The sequence below is a fragment of the Lipotes vexillifer genome, unplaced genomic scaffold (genome assembly GCF_000442215.2).
Source record: "Lipotes vexillifer unplaced genomic scaffold, Lipotes_vexillifer_v1.1 scaffold914, whole genome shotgun sequence".
In the NCBI taxonomy this organism is placed as follows: Eukaryota; Metazoa; Chordata; class Mammalia; order Artiodactyla; family Lipotidae; genus Lipotes; species Lipotes vexillifer.
This window is the reverse complement of record NW_006780388.1, coordinates 3,146,259-3,166,231: the sequence shown is the minus strand read 5'-3', so window position 1 is coordinate 3,166,231 and position 19,973 is coordinate 3,146,259. Positions and strand designations below refer to the sequence as shown.

Sequence of the window (19,973 nt, the reverse complement as noted above, 5' to 3'; positions counted from 1 at the left end):
CCCCCCCCCCACACACAGAGCAACCCCCCACCCCGGGGGGAGGCCCCACATCAGCCCAGCCCCTGCCCTGGGCTCAAGGCCTCCAATGCCACACAGGTGCCCCCTCTGGGCATCCATTCCCCTGCCCCCTTGTTGAGCCAGGTTGGGTCAGGTCAGGCCAGGAAGACACAGGCCGGGATGCTCTCTGCCTCCAGACCGCACAGCCACCGCTTCATGTCCCGAGCGCCCCGCTCACCTGCCCTCGTTTGCTGTCCCTCCCTGACCACCTGATAAGTCCCCTGAACAACTTTTAAAACATCCTCCTGCTATAACACGGCATTTGAGGCAGCTGACCTTTAATGATGCCCTGAGCATCAGAGGTTTTCCCAGAACAAGGGAAATGTCTTTGGAGCTTCTCGTGAACAAGGCTGAGACCAGGGAGAGGAGCTGGCAGATGTCTCACCAGCTCCCGGGGACCGAGCACTGCTGCCCCGGGGGTTCCGGAGCTGGGGGCTTCTGGCCTGGTTTCTGGGCTGCCCCCTTCAATCAAACCAGCTCCCGGTCTCATCAGCTCTCATGCAAAACCCCAGCCCAGGCTTTGCCCCCAATGGTCCAGCCTCCAGCTGGGCTAGGGACAGGGAGAAGGAGCGCGCGGCCTCAACCATGGAATCACCTCTGTCTGTCCATCCCGAGCCCCGTGTCGGGGTACCGAGGGGGCGAGACTCGTGTTGCTTCACCCTAGAGATTCCAGACATGATGCAGGTGGCCAGGGCAGCTCTCGGGGACAGCAGCCACGCTCCTGCCGGCTCTGTGCCCAAGTCCTGGCAGAGGCCGCAGAGCTGAGCCAGAGCCACTTGGCGCATCGGGCCAACACCACAGTCCCCCAACGTAACAAGCTCTAGTGAGGGTGTCCCAAGCATGCCGGGTCAGGGGACGACCCTGGGGCAGGCCCTCCAGCTGCCCCCATGTCACGCCAGGTCCTGTCCTCGAGGACAAGGCCCTTCCCCCACACAGGCTCACTGGGCGTGTGCGGCGGCTGTGACTTTTGTTACTCATCAGGTGGGGGCCTGGGGGTACCTCACAGCCCAGGATGAGGGTCAGTCTTGCTTTCTGGCCCCCATTCTCTCTGCCACTTTTCATCTCTCTTGAGTTTTGTGCATTCTGTCGGGCACCTGTGTCCTTGCTCTGAAGCCAGGGGGGACGTGAATAAACACGTAATTAAATCTCCTGAGGTGACCGCTGCTCTCTGTCTCCTGGGAGGCAGCCTCACAGGGCACTGGGGTGGGAAGGGGCACAGCGACTGTCCAGCCAGCAGACACTCACGGCCACGTTCTCATGGCTCCTCAAAACCCAGTGCTGCTGCCCAGGCCGCGCACACAGCAAGTGTGAGGACCCATCAAACGTCCAGGCTTGGTGGGTGCTAGTGAGGACTGGTCCCCTCTGGGTGGCTGGGAAAGGGGTCATGGCCAAGGGGAGAGTCCGCCACCTCAGCCTTTACAGCCTCGGGCACCTGGGTACTAGGCAGCAGCCCAGCTCGAATGCTTGGAGGGTGGATTGCTGCCAGGGTGTGTGGCATGGGGCTGAGCGCTCAGAGCCGCTGGGGCCACCGGGAGGGCAGGGCCTCGTGGTGCCAGCACCAACACACTGCAGCGCAGACACTCCCGGCATGGCCAGCCCGTTGGTGCACGTCTTTCCTCGCCTGCAAGGCTGGGCCCCGGAACCGGAAGGACATTCCTGGGCCCAGAATGGATCCAGGTTCTGCCCTGTGTTGTGAACACCCACCACGTTTTAACAGCCCTCATCTCTGAGGCCACCTCCACTTCCAAACTCTATGACCTCTTAGAGTAGCAGGACCTTCTGTACGGGCGTTTGAAGGGTAAAAATTGTTGCAAAGAAAACAGCGTGAAAAAAGCAGGAAGAGTGTGATGAACAGCAGCCTCCACGGGAAGCCAGCTGGTATTCCAGAGTCTGTGGCCCGAGCAACCGGAGCCCCCGTGCTGACAGAGGAGCCGCGTGTCCTCCTGCTCCCACGTGTGGTCATGGGGACCCGAGGCCTCGTGAGCAGCCAGGAAGGTTTCTGCAAATCTCGAGCGCTAGCAGCCCTGCCGCCCCAGCCTTGGGGGAGAGGAGGGGTCTGAGCCTGTGCACGGGGAGCCCGCTTTGTTCTCCGGCCCAGCCTCTGTCCTTTCTTTGAGTTGCTCCGGAGCTGCTGCCACACCACTGCCAGAAGCCCTGCGCTCACCAGGCTGCACCGCCCACCCCCGGCGCCTCGTCTCCCTGAGTTTTAAAGGGTCAGGGTTCCCAGCGACTGCAGCTGTGTTTTGTAGTAACTTTGAGGACTACAGAACCCAGAACATGAGCGCTCGGTCACCCGGCAGTGAGGCCCATGGAGCGTGTGCGGCCACACAAGGAGCGGGCGAGAATGTCACGGGCAGCATCAAGCCCTGGCAGAGGTGCCGTCCATCCATCTGTCTGCCTGGGAATGCTCCTTGGCCCTCGGTGCCAGGCTCTCCTTCCAGAAGCCCTCTGCCCCTCCACCCTCAGGGCTGCTCTGACTTCGCAGCAGCCCGAGGCCCCTGCACCACAGTCCAGAGCCAGGCCTGGGATCTGGGAAGGGTGAGACCCCTCAAGCTCCGGACAGCAGGAGGGAGGCCAGCGGGAAGCAGGTCGAGACCCCTGAGCAGGAGGAGCTGACCCTCCGTGGCAGGAAGCGGTACAACACCCCCACGAGACTCTGGACTCCATAAGCGCTAAATGTGAATGCCACCTGCCCGCAGAGCATGAATCAGACAGCGCTGCACCTGAAGCCTGGGGGGCAGGGGCCACTTTTACAGCATGGAAGGACCATGGGGAAGGGGCCTGACTTCACGGTGGACGGCTTTGCCCTCCAGCACATGGGTGGGAAAGTTGACTCCCCTGATAGCCTCTTGATGACACCTCCATGGCCCCCACCTTTGCAGTCCAAGCATCGGGCTGCCCCATCCTCCTTCTGCCCTGTGTGCACAGCCTCCAAATGCCTTGCTCAGGGACCAGGGGCAGGTGGGGGCTGGGAAGGGAGTGGTGAGACTCGCTGAGATGGAGGGAGGAGTCCCGGGAGGGGCAGGCAGCCCAGTCTCGAGCGGTCTCGCCCATGCTGACCGCCTGCTTCTCTCCCTCCGGCCCCTCACAGTGCAGTTCGACATGATGCGAGCCTGCAACCTGGTGGCCACGGCGGCACTTGCCGCGGGCCAGCTCACCTTCGTCTTGGGGCTGACGGGCCTGCCCCTGATGTCACCCGATTCCCAGTGCTGGGAGGAGGCCATGGCCGCTGCGTTCCAGCTGGCAAGTAAGTATCCTCACCCGGGCCCCGGCCAGGCTGAGCAGCCGCATCCCCAGCTCTTGTCAGGGCTGGCAGGTTGGCTGTGGCTTCTAAAGTCATGGCGACCCCTGTGGGTCACGCTCCCACCCCACCTGTCACTGTGGGCGGCAGCAAAACAGAAATACACACAGGGGCGGAGCGCTGAAGTGCAACCAGATGGGTTTGTGTCTGTTTGCTCAAGGCCTCCTGGCCCTTCCCATCTAAGACAAGGTTCTGAGGCTCACGGTGACCTGCTTTGCTTTCCAAAGTCTTCGGCATCTGGTGTTTTCTTTGTCCCTCTGTAGCCTGTGTGGCAGGCAGCCTGGGTTCACGCTCCTCCCATGAGGGTGCAGCAGCCTGCTGCAGGCACTTGGGCACGTGGGCAGAGGGGGACACCCTTCTGACCCCTCACCTGCCTCCATGGCCTTCCTGGCTAACGGTTAGCAGACGGGGAGTTCTGGGCACACATGGTTCCCAGCCGGCGACCTGCATGCTCGGTTATAAATGCAGCTTCCTGGGGCCTGGCTGGGGTGAGCAGGGCCCTCCTGTAAGGAGCACAGACAAAGCATGGAGGACCCCGCCAAGCACACAGGGACACACATGCAACACCAGGGCGAGAAAAGCGTGATGGGGGCAGTGTGGGGGAGAGCAGCGAGGCTTTGGCCATCAGCGAACAATCCAGAAGCCACCTCAGCCTCTGGGGGCGACTGCAGGGTGAAACGCGGCAGGGCCTGGGCACACTGTAGTCTTCACAGGGCGAGTGCAGCAGCGCCGTGGATGATGAATGGAACTGTTCCAGGAGGCTCTGCACAATGGCCACACAAGCCCCAAAGCGTCCACCCGGCACCCCAGAGAGCGGAGGGGCGTCTGTGCTGGTTTCCCCTCTCCCTCTGCCTGCCTCACTGACCCAGGTTTAATGATCATGGGAACCTGGGAGCTCAGGTTTCCTGCTGCCTATGGGAAAGGTGAGATGGGTGGCTGATGGGACAGAGGAAGGGCCAGGACGTCACCAGCCCACCGCCTGCCTCTCCGGCTCGGTGGAGAAGGCAGTGTCCCAACCATGAGGGTGCAGTTTCAACACATGTGGCGGGAGGAACGGCAGGAAATACGAGTGAATCACTTGGGGAATAATGGATCCCGGCCCTCATCGTCCTGGAGAAACACAATTTCCAGAATGCGGCTGACAGGCTGGCAGCACTCGTGCTGGAAAGTGCTGGGTGGGACTCGGAAACAGGCCCTGTTCACAGAAGGCCAGTCACTTCCCCGTGGCCGGGCAGGACGGAGGGCGTCGCCAAGGCCTAGGAAAGAGCGCAGGCTTTGATGTCAGGAGAACAGAACTGTGTCCGGCCCTACGGCTTACCAGCCATGTGAACGGGGCAAAGCCACACCTCAGTTCACCCAACTGCAAAATGGGGTAATGCCCACCCTGCCCAGGGCAATTCCAAGAGTTAACCAGGTACATGAAGCGGGACCTCGGACCTCCACCTCCCCCCTCCTCTAGGACTGTGAGGAAAAACACGGACATTTCAATGCCACACGTGTAGGAAAATCACCCACCTGCCCTCTGCTGACCTTAGGGCTGTAAATCAAGCAGTTTCCTCGCCTCACTGAAACCACCCACCTCTCTCACGTGGGATCATCTGAAATTCCATCCCTTCAAGAAGGAAGTGGAAGATTTTGCAACGTGATTGGAAAAGCTGGATTAGAAACAGATATTTTAGTGGCATTAAAGAAATAAAAGTAACAGCTCTTGATTCTGAAAGTAACTCCTAGCAGGATGATCAAATCTGTCATTGCATTTCTTAAGAAACTTCGAGACACTTATTTAGAATTATTAGAAAAAATATTGTGGGTTTGGTGTCAAAACTGACATCTTACTTTCTGTAAACTCTTGTTTCAGAACAAAATATTGTTTCCAAATTACATACCAAAAAAATGGAAACAGGGGAACCCCCATTAACTAAAATCAAACTGTCTTGCATCAGTCGGTGGGGGTTGGGGGGCACTGCCGAAGATCTGGGGGTCAGGGGCTGTCCTGGCCAAGTCGGGGCTGGGGGCACATGCTGCTTTCCTGAGTATTTCCAGGCCAGCACAGCCTCTGGAAAAGTTGGACCAGGCTCTGTCCAAAAACCGTCAGACAGGCAGAGGCCCACGGAAAAAGCCAGAAGCCCCGAGCAGCACCTGTGGCACTTCAGATGGTCCCTCTGCCTCCGCAGGCCCCCTCTTCCCGTGGTGTCCGACGATTACCCCCAGTGGGTCTGCTGTGCCCAAAAAGGAAATGCATTTGGCCCTGTTTAGACTTGTTTCATTGACAAACAGTACAGAACACAGCTCTGTGCCTTTCTTCTATCACACTGCTAATTTTAGAGTTAGGTTTTTTCCTGTGCTCTGGTCTGTTTTAAACAGTCAGGGAGAGACTGAAGGGCGCCAGGATATCCTGTCCCAGGAGGGGGAAATGCCTGCTGGTACCTGTTATGCAAGGGAACCTTGAGTCCCCAGTGCTGGGGCCAGAGGGTGGGCGGGGGGAGAGAGGTGCTCGTGAAGGGGGGAAGCACACGGATTCCCTGGGAGGCCGGGACCAGCCGGAGAGCAACACCCCAGCGGGAGGAGACAGGAGGCCGGCCGCTTGCCCATTCATCCCACGGCCGTTTCTGGCCGTTTCCACCACGCTTGCGTGATGCCCAGCCCGGGTCTGTGAAAGGGCGGCCCCCGCTGCTCAGGGCTGTGGCTCCAAAGGACGCTGTCCCAGACGCCAGGGAGAACCCAGGAAACGCTGCTCTTGCAGGACAACAGCGTGACTACTAGCCGTTTCACTGGGTTTGCTCTACTGAACTCAGGCTACCGCATGCAATAGTTTGCAATTTCTTTGCAGAATCTTCCGAGTGTGATTTTAATTTACCTTAAAGTTGAAAAAAGTCCTTTCAGTCCCTTATTCCACCCCCACCCATAAGCTGAACACCCTGTGAAAACACTGTGTTCGCTGGGGTCGCAGCAGCTGTCCACCAGCCCCAGCCTGGCCCACCCCTCCTCAGACCCAGCAGGACGATTTCAAGAGCGGCATTTCGTGGACCTTGTGGGCTTCACGTCTGCAGGCTTCCTCTCTCCACTTCTGGAAATCCTAAGACTTTTTCTTATGATGAAAAACTTACACCCTAAGGGCCGCTTACTCCGCGCCGTGAGAAGGCTGACTTTGTCGTCCCAAAGGTCAGTCAGGGTGATGCACAGTGTCTGTCTTGGCAACTCGTGAGCTGGTGGGGATCATGCTGTTCTCGCAAACCTGCTCATAGGAACGTACCACTTTCTGTGCTTTACTATAAAGCAGCACTTGGCTTGGGCCAGACACTTCGCTTTCCTGTCTTCTGAGCCCACTTCCCAAGCCCAGTCCTGCCCCCGCACCCTGGGGAAAGTGTCACCTTCTCCTTCCCTAGACTCTCTCCCTAAGGAGGAGGCACTTGTCCCCACCTTCTGCTGCTCACAGCTGAGCCTCGAGTGCTCTGTACATGTTCCAGGGCCTTGGCCAGCGCTGCCCCGTGGATGCTGAGGCAGGTGTGCTGCTTGAGGGCTCAGGGCTCAGCCACATGGTCTTCCCACCTGTGGACCTGCGTGTGCTTGATGGCCACTCCAGAGGAAGGCCTGTGACCGCCAGTGGAGCCCTGGGAAGCCGGCAGGAAGGAAGAGAGGAGAGGGCGCTGTGAACCATAGCGCCACAGCCGCGGGCTCACAGAAAGGGGCTGTTTGCTTTGGAAACAACAAGCTCATGAGGACAGAATTGACTCCACGTGCAGAAGTCCGTGCATTTGCTAAAAACTCTCCCCTTAGATTTGTTTCTGTACAAACAGCGATGTCACTGAAAAATTCAGGAGAAAGGTGACCTGAATGTCAGGAGAATGGAGAAACTGCACTTCAGGCTGGCGGTGGCGAGAGAACCTTATCAAAGTAAAAGGCCAGTTTGATTTCAGGAGGATGTGCCCACACGGCCAGCGCAGGCAGCCGCTGCCTCTCCGCGTTTCTGTGGCTTTCCGCCATTGCCGCATGGCACATGCTTGGTCCCCGCATCCCATGCATCTCCTCAGGCCACACCGCCCGCACTGGCCCAGGGCAGAGTCCACGTGTCCCTGAGCCAGCCCCACTGTGACATCCACCCATGGCCCAGCCCCTGGGCCCACTGTTCCAGTCAGTTCTTTGCTGCAAGAATAAACGTATTTTTTTTTATGTTAGGGAAGCATATCCCTTCTCTGACTGTACGTGTTCCAAGTTGAACTAAGATAAAGCAAAAGGGCTTCCCTGGTGGCGCAGTGGTTGAGAGTCTGCCTGCAGATGCAGGGGATGGGTTTGTGCCCCAGTCCGGGAAGATCCCATATGCCGCAGAGCGGCTGGGCCCGTGAGCCATGGCCGCTGAGCCTGCGCGTCTGGAGCCTGTGCTCCGCAACGGGAGGGGCCGCAGCAGTGAGAGGCCCGCGTACCGCAAAAATAAAACGGCAACAAAGCAACAGGCTTCCCTGTTTCCAAAAAAACGGATGATGTGATCTTAAGAACCACAGTAGCCCTGACGCTGGCAAGTGGGTGGGTGTTCCCCACCTGGAGGGAGCAGTGACTCCCCCACCCCCACCCCCACAGCCCTCATCCTAAACGGGGGTGCCTGGATCAACGGGTGGGTGACTGCCCAAATGAGCGCTCAGGGGCCAGGACAGGAGGATGGGAGGCGCCCTCCCATCAGGCAGATGGAGCTCAGGATGGCGGTGCCAGGAAAGGCAGGGGGACCAGCACGCAGCGTGAGAAGACTCAAGGCCAGGCGTGTCTTGAGGGCCGGGAGATGCTAAAGCGTGTCCTCTACGGCCTCCACAGGGCGACCAGCACAGCTGTGGGAACGTGGCAACGAGAGGCACGTGGCCAGAGTCGTGACACGCTTTAGGAAGTGCTTGTTAATAGAAGACTGTAAAGTTAGTTGCACTTCTAGAATATTCTAACTGCCTTACTATGAACTTTATGTACAAAGGACTCAGGAGACACACAAGTGACACCGAGAAGCCCATGTGCGCTGCCTCCGGCCCCGGTCAGTGATAGCCGCCCGTTGGCCGGGCCTGTCTGAACCGAGCACAGAGCAGCTGTGTCTCCCCCGTGGCCCGTGGCCCAGCACCTCGTCTCCGAGGATGCGCATTTCAGATGCTCTGATGTGGGGTCCCAGTCATGTTTCCTGTGACCTGTGACAAGCAGGGTCTCACTCGGGCGCAGTCCTGGGAGTGGGTCGCGGGTCCCAGGGCCATGTGTGTGCCCTGCTGGCATGCCCCGTGCTTTCCTCAGTCAGGCCCTGTCCAGGTCGGGGTCTCACAATTCCCAAGTCTCCACTGGACGGCCTTGCAGTAAATTCAACGTCTTCTGTTCTCAGTGATGCAAACCATCCCCATGTCAGATAGCCGATGGCCCTGGAGGCTGTGCAGAAGTCCAGCTCCTTCGCCCGTTCCCTTCTGATGGATGACGCTGCAGGTCTGTGCTGAAGCCAGGAGGCTGGTGCATGTGGCCTGTTGCTCCTCCGACCCCACTCCCTGAGATCATCAAACCCCTTGGCTAGGTGGCCCAGGGAGCCCCACCCTCTGCTGTGGTGACCAGGGTGAGTCAATTTCTTGGAACCTAACATGCCTGAGGAGGACAGAGGCCCTCGAGGGCCCAGCGTGGTCCAGACAGGACTCCCAGCCCCTCCTGGACTTGTCTCGTCTCCTGCCCTGGGCTCTGGCCAGGCTGAACTGCCCGCTGCAGCCCCTCCACCTGCCCTGCACTGTGACATCTGCACATCTGTTCATGCTGGTCCCCCACTCCCTGTGGCCTCCTGGCTTTCCTCAGGAAACCAGATCATGTATGACCTGGCGTGGCCCCAGAGCAAAGGGCAGCAGTGATGCCCGCTGACGATTCTAATAGCTGTGTCATGACTTAGTGCTGGGGCACAGGCTGGAGTTTTCTAGAAACGCAAGCATTCTGGAAGCATTTCTGCGCCTTCCAGAAAGTATGAATTAAACATTTAACTGCCCTGGTCGTGTCCTAAACAATGGTGATGGTGACTAATCCCTGTGCTAATTCTCTATGGTACTTTGTGGAGCTTTTTATACATGGAAAGCTTCTCGATACTTCCTTTCTGTTAAAAATAACTAATTCTGTTTGTCATGCACACTGGCGAAAAGAAACTTCTGGCATTCCGCTCTCCCAGCTAGGAGTACATCCTCTGCCCACGATTTTGTGCCACCCGAGTTTTGCGTTAGTGAGGGAAGGAGTTAGGACCTGTGTTTTGTGTAATGCAAATGAAAGTACTTTATGTGTTCCCTTGTTTTCACTATGTCTTTGGGCATTTTTTGCCAGCTTGTTGTGCCTTCTTTCAACAAGACTCAGAAGGACGGGGTGGGATGGGGCAATGGAAGAGAGGCCTCTGCCCTGAACCAGCCATCAGGGGTTCCAGCCCAGATTCAGACCTGAACTCTTTCAAACATCAGTGCCCTGTTAGCCTAGCTGACAGATCTTGGGTGCGAAATCCTGGTTTTCCTATTGTAACAACTAATAAAATCAAGTCTTTGGAGCTCCTTAAAGATACAACTATGGAAGTGATGATGTGACAGTATTAACAGCTGACCGAGAGAGGACATGGTCGACTTAACTGAGTCCACACAGGATGCTGTGCACAGTGCTGGACCCCCCGTGTCACCTGGAGAGAGGAGGGGACGGAGGGAGACCCGCATGGGACCGGGTGGGTGAGGGGGACATTCTAGAACCAGCCGAGTCTATTCAGCCACAGTTCGGCTCCCCCCTCCACTCCCCCCACCCCAAATGTGCAGGCCCTCCGCTGTCTCAGGTTTTGAAAGAAAATATTTCCTCCGGAAGCAAACACTAAGAATAAGAAAACTCTTAAAAATAGGAATTCAAACTAAGTTAAATACAAATCTGAGTTGTTTCAAGGTAAGACTTAGAAAATATCTGCGTTTGCTTTCACTTTGAATGAATTAGGCGTTTATAAGCCAGAGTGGACCTTCCACGGAGTTACCGCTGGACTGTTCGGGGTGAGGAAGTGGGTGTCAGTGTCACCTCCATGGGGAGGGCAGCCAAGGAAGTGGCCTGACACCTGCCAGGTCACAGGAAGCATGTGAGCCCCTATGACCATCCAGGGTCAGGATTGAGCAGACAGCCCCCGCAACAGCCACCAGACCCAAAGGTCCCATAAAATTCAGCTTGACCCCAAGGCACTAGCACCGAGTGGAGCTGGGCTCTCAGCCCCAGGAGGACAGGGTTGGGTGGGAGGAGAAACGGGAGTGGCCCCATGGCTGGACCCGCGGCCTCCCCTGCTCCATCTCACCCTGTCCTTCGTCTGCAGGTTTTGTTCTGGTCATCGGGCTGGTGACGTTCTACAGAATCGGCCCGTACACCAACCTGTCCTGGTCTTGCTACCTGAACATCGGGGCCTGCCTGCTGGCCACCCTGGCTGCGGCCATGCTCATCTGGAACGTCCTGCACAGGAGGGAGGATTGCATGGCCCCCCGCGTCATCGTCATCAGCCGCTCCCTGACCGCACGCTTCCGCCGCGGGCTGGACAACGACTATGTGGAGTCGCCGTGCTGAGGGCGGCGGGAGGCCGCTCGGGGCTCCATCCACCGCAGGGACCATCTGGGAAGCAGGGCGCTGCCTGCGCGGCTTCCCATGAGAGCACATGTACGACACGCATTCACTACGTTATACACGAACACAGGGCGTGACCACATACCGGCTGCGTCCCAACCCCCCCCCCCCAACCCCGCCACGGCCCACTTCACGCTCGCGCACGTCCTGTCTTGGAGACCAGCTCCGGAGAGGCACGTCCGGGATGGCAGCCGCCTCGCTCTCTGCCCTGGCCCGGGAGTAATTTATTCTGTATATGCCAAGAGGGGCGTCCTGGGTCATATTTACTTTGATAAAGCAGAACACAGGGAATAGTTCTGAACTGTCCGTGATCTTCCTCCAGGGACTCAGAATTTACAGTCAGATGGTTACGGCTTTACAACAGGACTGTGTTAGTGATGTCCATTTACTCCTGATTATCTTCCTAAGTTAAAATAAAACACAAACCTCTTACCACGGTTTAAAACTTGTGTTTTATCCATTACACTGCCACGTGGTGAAGGAACATAGCTTATTCTTCTGTAGCTTTGTGGGTCAGCAGTCAGAGAAGGGTTGACACATTTTACAGGCCAGGGGGCAGAGCGCTGGGGACCACTCATGGCTCACTCATGTTTCCGTTCAGAAGTCCCCGTTTCTACAGACCCTAAGCACTGGCCGAACAACGGCAGGTCCACAGTTGGCACAGTATGAAGGAAAAAGTCTATTGGCTTAAAAAATTTCAGAGATTGATTCACTTTTTTCCCTAGAAGAGTCTTCAATGCATCCAGCCAAACTTGGTGGGCTACAGAAGACCTTCCCAGCACCAGCCTGGTGCCAGCAGCCCTGGACCTGACTCCGTAGCAGGGACTAAGCCCCAGGCTGAACACAAGCACCTAAGAGCTGCCTCAGGGGCTCAAAACCAGCCCACGTCCCCTGGGACCGGGCTGGGTTGCCCGGCCACACCTGCAAGGACAGTCCCCCGAGAGCGCAGCTGCTTGTTCCCGTGCCACAAAGCGCATCTTCCAGCCCAGGAAACGAGGGACAGTGGTGGGCACTGCAAAGTCCGTGGTCGTGGTGTGGGGGTGGTCACTGTCTGGCTGCTGCCCCCACACTAGGCCAACCCTCTAAGAAACATTTAGCTTTGCTACCCAGACGATGTGCGGTGACCAGTCTGGAGTTCTAAGGCCACGCTGCCCCAGGAATTTGTCTTTAGTCAGAGCAAGAGGTAGGTCCGGTTGTTGCTTTAAAAAAACATAAAGCAATGGAGAATGACTTAAAGCACGTCTGGGCTGACCACGGATGTAAGCGCAGCTCAGGGCAGAGGTACAGTTGACACATTAGGGGACCCAAAGGGCTGCCCTTCCTCCCCTGGGCACCTCAAGCTGTACAGTCTTAGCAGTGTTACATACACGACTACATATACTGCATGGGCCATGTGCTTACCTATGGTCTGTGATCGAGTTCCTATGAAACGGAAAGTGCCTCCAGCCACTCTTCACTTCCCTGATCAAAAGCCTCTTGCCCACCTGCAGCAGGGAAAAGCCCCTCTGCTGTGGACCAAGACCAGGTCTCAGGCTGCTCGGAACGTGCTTCTGGGTTACGGACCCATCACTGCAGACAAGGGTTGCTAGGGTGCCCTAACTCCCGTCCTCCTCTTCCCACTTGAATTTCACCCTTCAATAGTTTTTCTACTCTTTGGCAATTAAAATCTGTCAAATGCTCCTGAGAAGCTCTGAATCTCACAGCCACAGAGAGGAAGCTGCTTATAGGTAGCCCTTGATTGACAACTTAGAGCAATTTTAATTGCATTTTGCCTGCCATTTTGAGAGTTTACTATCAAAACCTTTACTGTTTAGGGCTTCCCTCGTGGCAGAGTGGTTAAGAATCTGCCTGCCAATGCAGGGTACACGAGTTCAAGCCCTGGTCTGGAAAGATCCCACATGCCACGGAGCAACTAAGCTCCGCGTGCCACAACTACTGAGGCTGCACTCTAGAGCCTGCGAGCCACAACTCCTGAGCCTGTGTGCCACAACTACTGAAGCTTGGGCGCCTAGAGCCCGTGTTCCGCAACAAGAGAAGCCACTGCAATGAGAAGCCTACGCACCGCAAGGAAGAGTAGCCCCCGTTCACCGCAACTAGAGAAAGCCCATGCGCAGCAACAAAGACCCAACGCAGCCAAAAACAAAAAACAAAAAAAACTTTTCTGTTTAGTGCAATTATTCCTGGACAGACAGATGTTATAAATATTTAGCAACTGCAGAACTTTCAACTAGGAAGTGTCCACTGTAAAGTAAATCAAAACAACTAAATCACAGCCCACGAGACACCGAGCACTGTGAGGCCAAACAGGTGCCCATATACAACCGGGTTTCCACCAGCACCAGCAACCCCTTGAGTGAAAACCCATGAGACACCAGGAACGCCAAGAAGAGTCAGCGACGATGAGACTCGCGGGGAGGGAAGAGACCCGAAGGAGGGCCGCAGGGAGTTGGGTGTGGCATACCTCGCGAGCAGAACCCTCACCTCTTGATGAGCTTGATGGACCGGAAGGCTTCGTCCATGTCCCCGACAGCCAGGAAGAAGGTGAAGTTGAGCATGGCGTCCCGCGTGGGCTTGTCACAGTCTTCTAGCCCCACGAAGTCCCGCAGGGGCCTCCTGCCCACCGTCTGGGGGATGCACTGGGACCCGGAGTCCACCTGGTCCTCGAGGTCCACTTCTCCTGGCTGAACGACAAAGGGCACTGTTTATTTGTGGATCCCTGCAAAGCCAGGGCCCACCCCAGGCCTCTCCCTGTGGGTACTTGTCAGCTGCGGGGACCCTCTGCACACAGACCCCATATTCAGCAATGCTCTCGGCAAACACAACGCACGTCTGCAGGCCCCTTGAAGTTACCAGGACTTGGGGCTCTGGCTTCAGACAGCGGATGACGCAGGCTGTCGACACACAGGGACCTGCCAGCCGCTAAGGCACTAACATCAGCTGCTCAACAGCCGTGAACAGGCGTGAAAATCCCTACCTCCCAGGGCCGTTTGTAAAATTCCTAGAATTTTTCCTAGAGCTTTTACTATCAAGTCAGACCTGTGTACATGTGCAGAGAGTATTAAAATCGACGCCAGCATCACTGCAGGTAGAAGTTTCCAAAATGTAACCTGGATTAGTGGTGGTGAGCCCTCTGCTGGTGCTTCTCAGAACCTTCACCTAGTCAGCCGCCCCTCAAGGCAGGGGGTTGACAAAGGGCTCCACAGTATGCTTCCCCCCCCCCCCCCCCCCCGCCACACCCCCCATGCAGGCAGAGGAAGGAAATCCTGTGGTCCCAGCACAAGCACAGTTTAGTGCACTGTCTGGACCATGCCTTCTGCACCAGCTCCGGCCACAAATCCTTCTCAAGTCCACTTCCCTCCTCCCAGCTAGACGGGGTTCCATGCCCTCCACTCACCCCTGGGCTGGATCCGCACACACACCCCTTGGTCTCCCACCTGGTTTGCTCTCTCTCTGCAGCGTCCATTTGTCTGATTACACAGGCTCCCCCATGTAAAGAGAGTTCATGATCCACCTCCTTGGACCCCACTCCCCCACCCTGGCAGTTTCGTATCTGCTGTGACTCTGACTCCTTCACCACCTGCCTCTGACTCAGTTCCCAGCAGCTCCTGTACCACGGATCCTTCTGAAGTTCAACTGTAGCCCCCAACTTTGGGGGCACTTGATCTGGGCCTTGAAACCCTGGTAGGATTTATCAGACCCAGGTGTGGACGGGGAGACCCTCCAGGCACAGAGCAGAGCATAAGCAGAGGCCAGGAGCAGCCCTGGTCTGGGTTTGTGGCCAAGTGGCGGGGTCACATCCGGCGGGAAGCTGAGTCCTCAAGTTTGGGCTGATTTTGCACTGAGTGGGAAACCTTCAGAAAACGTGGACACAAAAACCATGGGGGCGGTACTTGCTGTCTGCTGTGGTGTCACAAATCACGAGACAGCAGCCTGACCTCCATCAGCCTTGCTGTGGGTCTGATGCCCCGTCCTCATTAGACCCCTGCTCCCCGCGAGCACACGCAGGAATTCTCACAGAAACAAGTGCCCACGGTCACAGCTCACGGTGCCCCCTGCCTGCATTCGCCTTGGGTTCTGCTCTCGAGGGGATGAGCCACCTGCCCTGGACACATGTGGGAGCTGGGGGCCCAGGGCTGTTCGACTGACACCACACCCTTGAGTGTGCGGACAGGAACCTCGGGACGCCAGGCGCTTCAGGGAAATAGGCTGCGTGGGCCCCTCCTCTCCCGCACTGAGAGATCAAATGAATAAGACTTCCTGTGTTGCAAACACAGGTAAGTGAAATACTTCCTCACCGCAAGCATCAGGAGACAAGACTGTTTGTGCTGCCCCAACGAGGAGCTGACGCCCTGCCAGGCCCCCGACAAAGCTGGAGCATGTGAGGTGGGAGGTGTCAGCACACAGACAGCTGTCGCTTAAAACAAAGAAAACCACATCTTGGGGCAACTGCAAAGCTCAGGTAACAGGGAGGAGCATCACCCAGGCCTCTGCTGGGCCAACAGCTCCAAGTGGAGCTCGGGGGGAAGAGAGCTGAGAGGCTGGCGGAGGGGAGGATGGTGCTCAGACTGAGGGAAACAAGCCCAGGCGTGAAGACGTGGGAGACGCCCAAGAGAATGAGCTCAAAGGCTGTCTCTACGTTTTGAGTCTCAAATCAAAGAGAAATGAAAATGTATAAAAGCACTAAATAAGAATGAAATTCAGAAAAATGCTGGTCTGGAGGCACTGGTCTATTCAAAAGAGAGAACTCAGAAAACCTGCATGGACGGAGCGCAGGGGCTCCTGGAATCGAAACCACATAGCCTCACAAAGTTCACTGCATCGGATCACAGGTCAAAGTGCAGGAAAGACTATTCGCTGCCGACCTCGATGGCTGGGGATACTGTTCCCAGGGGCAACCCTGGCTTGTGGTCTCAGGGGGGCACGTTGCACGAGGGCTTCAGCACAGCCTGAGACCCACAGACCCACACGGCTTGCCCATGACAGTCACAGAACAAAGAGCAGACAGCCCACCCTGGGCCTTCCTGCCAAACCTCTTCAGGTCAGTAATAACCCTGGGAGGGGCCCGGGGAGACCTGCGTCCTGGCTTCTGAGCAGACAGCCGTTCACACAGGCAAGGGGCCTCAGCTCCGGAGCTGGCAGAGATAGCCAAGCTCAGATGGCATGTCCACCATCTCTGGGGGTCCTCTGGGGTCTGCCCTTACACCTCTGGCTAAAAAAGGAACACTTGCTAACTGCAAAAAATACAGAGTTCATGTTTAGGGTTGATTTTAAATCACCCTATGCTAAGAGCCAAAAAAATCCAAGTAAAAGTCTACATACTTCAGTCTTTCTTCCGACACAACAGTAAAGAAAGACGCGGCAGTGGAGCCCAAAGAGCTGACGACGGGGAGGAGTCTGCAGATTTTACGAGAATAGGAACAGCAGCAGCCAGCGCATTCGCAGTCCTGCAGAACGGAAGGCACGAACGACAGGCTGCAGCCTTCAGGTCCCAGCGCAGCTGCGCCTCCTCTGTGCAGGCGGTGTTGGTGCCCGGCTGAGAACAGGTGGCTCAGCCAGTGTTTCAACTGGTCTGGACATTCCACCACCCCTACCCCCCAGATGCACTCACCCCCATGATCAGCACGGCATCTCAGGGCAGAGGATGGCTGATTTCAGGTCTAGGAGGGACCGTGGGGACATGGAGACCAGGTTCCAGGGAAGGCAAATAACTCATCCAAAATACCCTTGTTGGTGGTGGGGGAGGGGGTGGGTGGTGTGTGCTGAAAACAACCCTGTTTGATCGAAAATTTAAAAACACACCCGTGGGACTTCCCTGGTGGTCCAGTGGTTGGGACTTCGCCTTCCAATGCGGGGGTGCGGGTTCGATCCCTGGTGGGAGAGCTAAGATCCCACATGCCTCAGGGCCAAAACACCAAAACATAAAACAGAAGCAACAAAAAAACCAGTGTATGTAATGCACACACATGTGGGCAAAGGACAAGATCTCTCCTGAAAGGCTGCCCGCCAGCCTTTCCTAGCAACCATCTCTGGGGGCTGCGACCATGGAGATTTGCAGCAGCCTTGGTCTTTATTTCTTTATTTGAAGCTTCTGAATTTCCTACAGTGAGTATAGGAATACATACCTTTAAAAAACCAGCTAGAATTTTTTTTTTTTTTTTTTTTTTTTTTTTTTTTTTTTTTTTTTTTTTTTTTTTTTTTTTTTTTTTTTTTTTTTTTTTTTTTTTTTTTTTTTTTTTTTTTTTTTTTTTTTTTTTTTTTTTTTTTTCTGTACGCGGGCCTCTCACTGTTGTGGCCTCTCCCATTGCGGAGCACAGGCTCCGGACGCGCAGGCTCAGTGGCCATGGCTCACGGGCCCAGCCGCTCCGCGGCATGTGGGATCTTCCCAGACCGGGGCACGAACCAGTGTCCCCTGCATCAGCAGGTGGACTCTCAACCACTGCGCCACCAGGGAAGCCCCAGCTAGAATTTTTAAAAAGAAGACAGGAAAGTGGAAGGGTACGGTGCCTTTGGGGGACGCCGGAAGGGACAACCCTCAGCAGCACTGCTGCCTGCCTGCCTTTCCCCACACAGAAACCTCAGATCTGCAGGAATCTCAGGCGACGAATCAGGGCACACGGTTTGCTTGTTTAACGAAAGAGCCCCGGTGGGGAGGAGGGCCTGAGACACGGCCGCACACGTGGAGGCTCCCACCTTTCTCATGAAGTAATAATGAGGCACTTGGATTCCCAGGAGCGTCTGGAAGATGGGAGGCCGGAGGAAGCTGTCCTGCAACAGGAAGCCGTGCTCTTCAGAGACGAAGAAGGACAGGACCAGCACGTCTGCCTGCAGAGGGAGATGTTCTGTCTTAGTTTGGCAATAACTTTCCTGAATCTCACCCAATCCCATTTTCACTGCTGAGATATTTACATAAAACACAAAGAAAGTAGAGGGGCCAACACACGGGCACACAGATAACCCCCTTCCTCCTCGGGGCACACAGCAACCACACCAGGCTCCGCTATTCTCTGACGCCCCTCCTGGAGGACGCACCTTGTCCGGCCTGGGAGCCACTAGACCCATCTCGCTGACCTTGTGGCGAAAACTAACCCTTCCACCCGCGCTGGTGAGTGAAGCTCAGGAGCTCCCGTGTTTCAAGAGTAGCCCCTTCAGTTTCTCGACCTTGACATGGAGACTCTGCTCTGCTCTCAGGGAGCGACAGTGGAGAGGCCGGTGCTCGGCGGGACCCTGTCCTGCAGGACTCGGCCGCAGACCCTTCTGCCCAGGAGACGCGGAGGCCGAGGGGCTGGTGGCTGCCCTGCTGTGTGAGTGCCTGCGTCTCCTCACCAACTTCACCCAAGACCAGGAGCCCTTCGCTGGCCATGCCCCCACCCTCCAAGCGGGAGCGAGTGCCCCCAACTCGCTCATCACTAGACCCTCTCTCTCATCTTCGAGTCTCCACTCCAGTGATACAGATGCCAACAGGGTCCCTCTCGCCACTCATGTTTCAGACCCAGAGACCGATTTGCTTCTGAAAACATCAGGGTGTGGAAACCCGCTGCTGGTAGCCTCAGGGGATCCAGCCTCTCACATCCTGGAAGGAAGTCCTTTTGGCAGGGACACAAGTCACCGGCCGGCCTTTGTTGACCTACTGAGGACCCTACGAAAGATCCCTCTGGGTCACAGAGAGGCGCATGCAGCCCCCGGGCTTTCTCAGGGATCACTGGGTGTCCTGCAGGACCCAAGACTTGGAAAGTGTTGGAGTCCTGGGCCCGAGAGTCACCAGTTTTGGGGAGGGAGGCCCTCCAAAGCCGGGGGTTGGGGTGGAGACAGGGGCAAGGGGGCCAACTGTTCGGGGGATGACTGAGAAGTCGGCCTCAGTAACTGGACCCCACAGGATGAGCTGATGTCAAGGGGTAAGTTCATGTTAACTGTTTTGATAAAGAGCTCTGAGCTGCCGCGAGAAAATGGCACATGACAGAGGGTGGGGCCAGCCCTCAGTGTCAACCCAGAGGGGATAGGTGTCCCCCGGCATCCTGGGGGTGAGCGCTTGCTCTCCTGAATCCATTCCCCAGGACTCCCCTGTGGACCATGTTGGCAAGACAGAGCCTGCCACGTCCCCACCAATCTAAACACAAAGGCGACAGCATGTGGTACCGTGGGGCCTGTGCTGGCCTCGCCCAGGGCCTTCCTGTCCGTTGGCTGCAGCTGGGTGCCTGGCACTTCCTGCACGGCTTCACACACAAACAGCCTGGGCTCACTCTGATCCCAGAAGTGGCTCACAGGCACGAGATTCGTCAGCCTCTCATCTGCGAGGGCCTGGCTTCTGAAAGAGAGAGACAGACCCTCACACAGGTGGTACATCAATGCCCTGAAGAATGCATACTCGCCAATGCCCCACTGTGTTTTCAGAAACACTCTCCATGCCAACAGAGATGCTGATGGGCCCTCTGTGCCCCAAGACTCAGGCTGCCCTTGTGGACACTCGAGTTGCAGCCCTTTCAGAAGCTCGAGTTCCGACCCCATGACTCCAGAACCTTAGAACCTGGAAAACAGATTAGAGACTCAAATCCACCCCGACTGACCAGGGGATTTTGTTTCTATTTCACCTCTGGTTTCCACCACTCGTGATCTCTGAGCTCTTCCAAGGGTGAAGTAAACTTAGCAACAAGCTGCCTCGAAGCCAACAAGTAACTGAACATCGTTTTCAACATTTTTTTCAACAAAATCCTCCCAAACCACAATCTTACTTCTTAGTCTCCTGTCCATTAAAGGACAACGTCTCTCTCTGATCTATCTGTCCCCTCTTGAAGTCGAGGATGGTCACTGTATCCATTTCCACGTCGTAGAAGCAGATTCTGGAATCGGGGCTGTTGTCAGCCTGAGGAAGAGAGAGCTGGAGCTCAGGGTACCCGCCCCCTGAGAGCCACATGCCTGGAAGAGATGCCCGAGTCATCCACCCAGCCGCTCCCATGAGCGGGCCTCCAGCATTCGTAATTCGAACGTCAGCTTACGTTCATCCTGCTGA

At 56.4% G+C, this 19,973-nt stretch overlaps 2 protein-coding genes across 2 annotated transcripts in view; one reads left to right on the top strand and one right to left on the bottom strand.

Annotated features, from left to right (window-relative positions):
• The window catches only part of TMEM204 (transmembrane protein 204), a 13,455-nt gene extending 2,543 nt beyond the window's left edge, over nt 1-10,912 (top strand). Inside the window, exons 2-3 of the mRNA XM_007453577.1 lie at nt 3,149-3,304; nt 10,668-10,912. Coding sequence (XP_007453639.1) covers nt 3,149-3,304; nt 10,668-10,912 — 401 coding nt within the window. The remainder of the gene's footprint in view (nt 1-3,148; nt 3,305-10,667) is intronic.
• Nucleotides 1-19,973, bottom strand: part of IFT140 (intraflagellar transport 140) — a 67,052-nt gene that overhangs the window by 19,233 nt on the left and 27,846 nt on the right. The window contains exons 14-17 of the mRNA XM_007453578.1: nt 19,696-19,826; nt 19,103-19,271; nt 17,660-17,791; nt 13,451-13,650 (exon numbers count right to left, since the gene is read on the bottom strand). Coding sequence (XP_007453640.1) covers nt 13,451-13,650; nt 17,660-17,791; nt 19,103-19,271; nt 19,696-19,826 — 632 coding nt within the window. The remainder of the gene's footprint in view (nt 1-13,450; nt 13,651-17,659; nt 17,792-19,102; nt 19,272-19,695; nt 19,827-19,973) is intronic.